Raw genomic sequence first — 8,539 nt, 5'->3', positions numbered from 1 at the left:
GAGACTTAAGAGATTTAACCTTATCGTGACCAACACAGCCTTTATCTGATCTACTTTTCTACCAATATCACCTTATTATGAGATTATAATGATTTTAGTGAGTAAAATGTATATAATGATTTGTTTCTAAATCTATCTGGATTTCATAGACAAATCTGAAGAGAAGAAACCTTCATAGATTATGTGGCCACACAGTCATTTTTAATCTTTATCCTGCTTAAAAACCACTGCATGTGGCTTAAAATAAAAGAGCAGTGGTCCTGATATTGACCCTTGGGGCTAACCATAACTGCTAATGAAATTCATATAATCTTAACCACTTTTATTTATAGAAAAAAAATATTCCTAGAAATAATAAACTTCCTAGAAATATGACAAAATAACTTACAAAAGAATGGGTTGAAGTTATTTCATCTATCCTTTATTTTATATAGTTATTATTGTTTATTCTAACAGTGGGATAATGTCACAATAGTGGATGTAAGACACTTTTGTTCAGCTCCTCACCAGATGTGCAAATACTATTTTGATAAGCAGAGAAACATATGGATCCACTGAACATCAGAGTCAGATGATGAGGTGTGTGTGCTTTGGAGGACTATTCACACAGATAATAGTAATAATGGGCATAGGAATTTAGGACGAGGTCAATGCTGCCATCTGTTCACAAGTAGAAGATAGATCTATGAATCTATATCTGCTCATTTTCACAAGATAGTACATTATCTGAATAAATGTACAAAAAAAGTAACAGTAGTAAAATGTTAGAGATTAGATGTTTACTCAGTTGACTGCAATTGATCAGCATTTTACCTGCAGGATTTTGGCTGAAATTTTTAAATACGTGAGCGGAGCATTAACATTTAATGAAAGACTGAAATATGAACTGATGTAATAATACAAGATGTGTGCATTTCAGAAGATGGTTAGCACATTGTATACTGAATAAAATGTATTTCATTTTGTGCAGTGGAAATGATCTCATGTAAATAATTAGACTTTGTCATCTGTCAATCCAGTCACCAATCAAACTGCTATGTTGTAGCAGTAGTAATCATAGTTATTATAATGATGTGGATGGAGTAGTAGTACCTTTTTAGTAGTTTCTTTTTATATATCATATTTTGGTTAAGAAACGCAAACTACTAGGCAAGGCAATGCAAGTTTATTTGTATAGCACAATTCGTGCACAAAGTCATTCCAAGTGCTTTACAGAATAAGAAAGACATCACACATACGCACAAATCAGAACATAAATAATTAGCATAAAATTTGCATTTAGAGAGAGAGTTAGTAATACCACTACTACTTTCATATCAATAAATGGTCAGTACAGATAGGATAAACTCCCCTTCACCCACACTAATATCTGTACTAGACTTTAAATAAATGACCAAGTGTCAGTATGTTTGGGTTAGCTTGCAGCGCGTGTTGAAATCTTAAGTGTGCGATGCTTAGGATGATGTATAGTAGTGGCACTGGAGGAGGTGTGTGATGAGTGAGCCGAGCAGATTGGACTGAATGGCAGAGTGGTGCTTAAAATAGATGCCAGGGAGAGCATGGTGGAAGCACACATGTAAAATTTAAGGATGTTCTGCTGTACTAGATGCACTAGTCACTATCTTTGATCACATGGTCTGTTAAATCATTGATCGCACTATACTCACTCACCCAAACGTGATGAGGAGAGGCAAGTATTGACTTTTTGCTGCAAGACTCGGCTGTAAGAAGAGGCACTGGCTGTAATGGTCTAATAATAACATTACATGAGAGGTAAATTTGACATGAGATTTTATGGTTGATAACATTTGGTATCAAAGATCAACTATATGAGCAGTTTTAAAAGTTTGAAGAAAGTTGTTGATGGGGAAAAAATGGACAGATCACTACCATTACCACACCATTAAAATATTAAAACTTAAGATCACATTTAAATCATACTTCAATTCAGAAATAATAAATGTATAGATTTCCAGCCTCACTCACATCCATCTGCCCCAGAACAGCTTTGGCTTCAAATATAGCTTACAGCCAGGTGTGGACAGTGAATGAATAATTACTACAGTGTGGTGCTGTGAGAGGTTTGTCCTAGCATGTATATCTATATATACTGCATAATGTACAGCTTTATTAGTGTGGACCTGACAATACTGTACAGTCTGTACAATATGGGCGACAGTAGTTCAGTTAGTGCTGTCATGCGATTAAAAAAATTTATAGATTAATTAATTATGATCTGTAATTAATTAATCTATTTAATCTCATCTAAAAATTGCTGAGAAAAGCTTCAATTTGAGGTATTTTCATTTAAATTCATTATTATTACATTATTGTGGCAGATCAAAAGACTAATATAGAACAAAAAAAGTGACTTTATAAAGTCATTTATTGTTTAACAAATCTCTCCAAATTGTCTGTTGAGCCCAAGTCTCCATGAATAAGAAACTGTTTGCTGTAAAGTAGCAAAGACGAGGAAATCTGAACATAATAACTTTTGTCTACTTAAAGACAATAAAAAGTCCAGTCTTTCCTTAACCATATTAAAAATATTATTGATAGAGAAATGCTTTATATATGAGATCACTGGTTTTAGTCCTTGTTTTAGTCCTGGTTTAGACCTGCTTTAGTCCTACTTTAGTCTTAGTTTAGTCCTGGAATGGATTAATTCCTGGTTTTAGTCCTGGTGTTTAGTTCTGGTTTAGTCCTGGTTTAGACCTGGTTTTAGTTTTTTTCTGGTTTTAGTTCTGGTTTAGTCCTGGTTTAGACCTGGTTTTAGTTCTGGTTTAGTCCTCCTGGTTTAGTCCTGGTTTAGACCTGGTTTAGTCCTGGTTTAGACCTGGTTTTAGTTCTGGTTTTAGTTCTGGTTTTAGTTCTGGTTTAGTCCTGGTTTAGTCCTGGTTTAGTCCTGGTTTAGTCCTGGACTGGATTAGTCCTGGTTTTAGTCTTGGTGTTAGTTCTGGTTTAGAGGCGCACAGGAGGAAGCGCGGTTTACGCAGCGTACGCGAGAAAACACGATCCACACGCGGCTCACGGGAGCACGTCGGTGTCCGCGCAGTGTCTACGGAAGGAAACGTGGTCCGCGCTTTCTCAGGTTGATGACGATGATGAAGGTGTGTGTTTGTGTTTGTGTGTGTTTGTGTGTGTTTGTGTGCGTGTCCCCTCATGTGGCAGGTCACTATAGGACAGTAGTGCAGACATCATGAGCCTATGCAGGTTGTTTTCACCAGTGACATTTAAGTTGTAGGCGATATTATATTTGTTATTTTCTTTTATATTTTACGTCGGGAGAATAATTTCCAAGACACGAATGTGTTTTTACCTGTGCACTGCTGGTTCTGTTCTACTGGCTCTTCCGACCTCGTCCATTGTGCGACTGACGCCGCCAACGTTAACATGACGTTTACATCGCTCTTACTGCGCGCGTTTTGTGTGGGTTTCCGGCAATGAGTGGAATTACCGAAATAAAAAAATTTATAAATGTGTTTTTTGTGTGTGTGTGTTGTTGTCCCAGCAACGCATAAAAACAGATTTTATAATAAAGCAACTCGCATACAGAAACAGTAAAGTTAGAGATTAAAAATGAGATTAACGCGATTAAAAAAACATAACGCGCTAAATATGACTGTAATTAATTAATCGCAATTAACGCGATAATTTGACACCCCTAAGTTCAGTTGGTGTGTTTTTCCACTGACTGAATCGAATTCTACTCTTGACATAAACATCAGTGGTTGACCACTGGCTCACAGGTTGGCAGTACGATTCCAGCTTCCACAAATGAATTAACCCACCTTGCCTCTAGTGTCTGCGTACCTTTATGAATAGAACCTTAAAGGTGGAAAAGTGCTAAATAAAAATGTCACCATTTATCATTTACAGTCAGTTAGGTCTTTAAATACTATGATATAAGTGTATAGTTTATCTCATGTGTTCTCTATGGGATTGCTGAAGTTTAGTATTTTAGTCCACACCTGCAATGCAGCATAGCTCATGTAGGAACATAGTGTGCACACTTGTATCAGAGAAAGCCGGTGCTCTTATAGCAGTTTACACTCTGCTGTGCATTTTAATGCAGTTTTCTCACCTCACATGACCTGAAGTTGGGCAAAGAAAAGTCATTTTCCAACTCAGCCATCTGCATTTGTCTGACAACTGCAGAGGCTGAGGAGGTGAAGACTCTCCTGTGTATTTGTATAGGGACACTTCCTGAGTCCATTGCCCTGCTTTGATTGGCCAGTCAGATCCAAAGAATGTGTAAATTTGTGTTTTGATTGGCTACTGCTGTAAGACACTGCTTCCATGGGGTTTCTCTGCTCTCAGGCCAAAAGTGGACCTCAGTCTCTGACCCATTATGTCCAGAGCAGGAGTGAAATACTAAACTGATCCTGCATCAAAGCCACTGAGGTTGGTGGCTCACCTTCAAAAACACTGATATCTGACTCTCTCACCAGTCTCTGAACCTTGATACACATTTTTACACAGCTAGACAATAACAGGCTTACGGAAAGATTCATTTCTCATATTAAACTATTATACATTATTTACTGAAAAATGTATATGGATTTATGATTTTGTTAACCACTTTACTTTATATTAGTATTCCTTAAACCTTTCTGAAGTTGAAGATAGTGTTGTCTATAGACATGTATAAAATACAGCCCAAGAGTGAAATTATTTTGAATTTGGGAGCATATAAACTTTTAAGTAAAGAGAATGTGTATGTGGCTATTCATCACACTCTGTAGACTGAGTCACTTCATGTGGACCTGGTATTTTATGGAGCACAAAAATCCCATGAGGTAAATCCTTCAATAGTAGATAAAACAACATTGTTTAAAGTTAAGATATAGGTTAAGGTAAGGGTTTGGGTTAGGGTTAGACAAATAGTAATTATAATTAGGGTTACAATCAGTCTCCAGGAAATGAATGCAAGTCAATGTAATGTCCACACAAAACATGGAAACTCATCTTGTCTGTCTTCATTATTAGGCCCTCTCATTCATGCACTTTCTAACCAATACTGGATCTTGCACAGTGAGGGAAAGTGGTTACGGTAGTTGTCTCTGTACATTGACGTGATAATGTGTTAAACCCACTAATCCTAAAGTCTACACATGAGAGACTCACAGGGTCACAAGGGCCTGTGACTCAAGTGTGAAAATCTATACCTTTTACTCACGTGCACATTTTGACCTACCCATATTTTACCTGCATGTTCCCTTACTCTCTCTGAAAGTTATCATTCTGTGAGTGTATTACATATTTATATATTGACCACAATTAGTACAAAAAAAATTACAGATCGCCTATGGCCAACCAACCGTTTTATTTACATAGATTTGATGAATATGTTAGGAAAAATGATTACATCTAAGACTTGTACCTGCACAAATCTCCCTATCTAATCCCCAGAGACACTGCCTAAATCCAAACCAAATGTTCACTGTCCAACAGTTTTTTCCTCCTCTCAAGCTGCATTGCATTAAAAACATGATTATAGGTTTGATGCTGCTTCGTCTATATTTCATAATTATTACTTTGCTGTTGTTGTTTTTGTTTCTAGTTTTTTTTTTATGATTTTTTTTCTAATTTCCCACAAAAAGAAACTATATTATCAGCGACTTGAAAAATTTGTAAAATTAATCCCTTATTGTATTGTGCTGTGTTACTTGGTCTTAGAATGTACAAATAAAATGCTTGGATCTGAGTATTTAGAGGCACAGTTTAAACTAAAATAACAAATTTCATTACAACTCTTATAAAGCTTTTGATGTTCCCTGTCTCTTCCTATCTTCATTTGGGTGTTCTATGCATTGGTGGTCCTGTCATCTTATTATTGATAATGCGTTTAAATGAATGTGGGGCTGACCTCAGTACAGCACATTTTATATAGAACAAACAGATTAGATAATCTTTTTCTTGTTATAACAGACTAAACAAATAGAAAAAGGTACATAGGCAATTCTAGATTGATTTCAGGTCATATTATTAAAAGTGCACTATCCAATTTTTCACTTGACTAGTCTGTCACCTGCTTGTCTCCATGGAGAAGTTATTGTTTTGCCTGGAATATTCCACAGTATAGCATTAATTGCATATGACTTTCATTTATCTGATGAAATTACAGGTGGGTTTATTGCTCAAAAATACTTTTATAAACACACATTCTTACTGTGAGTGACTTGGCTTGATTATGTCACTGGCAGTCTCCATCTTGATAGATTAATTCAATGCCATACTGTGGAACATTCTAAGTGAAGTAAAAATGTCTCTTGTTTCTGTAGTTTCTTTTCTTATGATTATTTTTTAATTGATCTAGTGAAAGGAGGCCTATGGAAAATGTTGACTTAATTTTCTGTCAAGTGAGTTTGTCTGACCAAGTCAACAGAGGAGTCATGTTTCAACAAAACCCCACATTTTTGCTCTGGTGCAGTTTTTGCTGTTATCTCCGTCTAAATTACAACGGTCAAGCAGTGCGGTCAAGTGGTGTCTGCATTACACGGTCTTCTGCTGACCACTGGGATAGCAGACATGTTTAAACTGGCCTAAATGGGGAGGGGGCACTCTCGCTCACTTGTTTCTCTCCTCTCTTTACAATCACGAGTTTTCTCTGACCTGGAACTCAACACCTCAAATAAGACTTCCGAACTAAGAGCCTCATGGAAAGCAGCTGAGGAGCATCCTAAAAGTGTCCCCGTTGTCAGTCTGAGGGACATTCCTGAGATATCACAGGAGTAACTCTGAACCTGGAGCTGTCAATGAGGTGGACAAAGCTGTAGTGTACACAGGACTTTCACTGATACTCAACTAATACTTCTATGTGCTTATGCAGATCCTATCAATCCAAATGTATTCATAACATTCACACTATGCATTGTGGTGACCACTCAGTGTGTAAACAGTCCACATGACATGTCCGTAACTCCAATCCCTCGTGGCACTACATGTTAGCACTTAAAAAAAAGACATTTGGACACGTTGGCCTGGCACTATGAAGGGGAAATGTAACTATATAACAATGAAATAATAGAGATGTTTTACTAGTATCAAATTGTGATCTTTGTAACTAATTAGCTACAGTATATGTACAGTGTTTAGTTCCTTGTCGAAATTGTCAGCAAACAAACTGAGCTCAACTGTAAGTAAGAACATTTATGCCAGCCTGATAACTCTGTTTATTCATAAAGGTAAAGTTATACCTTAGATTGATTAATTAAAAGTTAGATTCCCTCATAGAATATTGTTGTTCATTTAGATTCTCATTACCTCCTCACATAACTGTGTCTCAGAATGTCATGTGGTTTGATGACAAGAAAAACTGCCAATACAATACAACAATATCAAATGCACAATAGTGGATTTAGAGCTACTATTGCAAATTTTGCTAAAACCACAAGTAAAGACAAAACTTCAGTTCAGTAAAACCTACACTAAAGCATGCAGACTAAGCTATAGACTTCTGCATGACTATGGACTGCATGGATCACAATGGGACCCCACAGCCCTGATATGTTAAGCCCATGACTAATGTAAGACATGTTTGTGAGTGGCCAGCGACACACAGCACAAGTATCCCCTCTACACAGGACTATGCTGTGTGGCAGCCCGTGTGTTATTGGCGTGTATGAGCGCATTGAAAGAGATCCTTGTTTGGGTCGGGGCTGAGGGTGGGCTTGAGTTGTAGTTACATCTAGGTTTGGGAGAGAGAGAGAGAGAGACGTTGAGAAACCGCCTCTTGCATCTGGCTCTCCTCGTCAGTGCGTCAGTCCCGCATGGAGAAGTTATTGGAGACGTTTACGCGCCCACAACAGCGCGTCGGAAAAGGACATCACAGACACGCTGTACGGTGAATTGGTTTTCGCCGGTCATACATCCAAGTCAGATTGATCTTTTCGTGCACGCCTCCGCAGGAAGGTGACGCAGGTACGACGCGGTGACGACCATTGCGGCAGCGGTGGCGGCGGGACGAAGTGAAAGCAAAATCTGACCGGAATAACGGGACGCACGAGCGCGGAGGATTTTACCGGTGTCAGTGACAGAAGAGCGAAGAGCTGATTTGGGAACCTACGAGGGAATATGTGTTGGAGTGTACAGCAATGAGCAGCCAGCGAAAGTCGGCGAAGCTACAGCTGCGGCGGTCGATCAGTGAGCAACTGCGGGACTCCACGTCCAAAGCCTGGGACCTGCTGTGGAGGAATGTCCGGGAGAGGCGTTTGGCAGGTCGGTCAGAGTCACAGCGGGGGTAGCAAGATTTAAACCTCATATGTACAATATACACATTTCTACTGTTTGTCATTTATTGCTGTGGTCCTTGTATATTTCTAAGTCTAGCTCTATGGTGGCGGACAGTTGGGTTTGTCCTGGAATGACTTTGATAAGGGCTGCATTGGTACTATTAATATAGGCTATTAATTTTATTTTCTAAATTTGTCTGAGACTGTTTGCTATAGCCATGTAAAGCTAATATGTATGTTGGTTAGGTTTAGTCTAAGAGTGCATTCACACTTGTTAATGGTTTGTGCTAAACTAAGCCTACACT

The 8,539-nt window shown here is 38.1% G+C and overlaps 1 protein-coding gene across 1 annotated transcript in view; it reads left to right on the top strand.

The window, feature by feature from the left end:
• Window positions 1-7,942: 7,942 nt before the first annotated feature.
• stard13a (StAR-related lipid transfer (START) domain containing 13a) overlaps window positions 7,943-8,539 on the top strand; it is a 28,729-nt gene continuing 28,132 nt past the window's right edge. Inside the window, exon 1 of the mRNA XM_055148640.1 lies at window positions 7,943-8,220. Coding sequence (XP_055004615.1) covers window positions 8,097-8,220 — 124 coding nt within the window. The 5' untranslated portion in view covers window positions 7,943-8,096. The remainder of the gene's footprint in view (window positions 8,221-8,539) is intronic.

This window comes from Boleophthalmus pectinirostris, unplaced genomic scaffold (genome assembly GCF_026225935.1).
Source record: "Boleophthalmus pectinirostris isolate CB_2022bp ecotype Guang Dong unplaced genomic scaffold, ASM2622593v1 HiC_scaffold_12, whole genome shotgun sequence".
Taxonomy (NCBI): Eukaryota; Metazoa; Chordata; class Actinopteri; order Gobiiformes; family Gobiidae; genus Boleophthalmus; species Boleophthalmus pectinirostris.
This window is presented reverse-complemented; position numbering and strand designations above follow the sequence as displayed.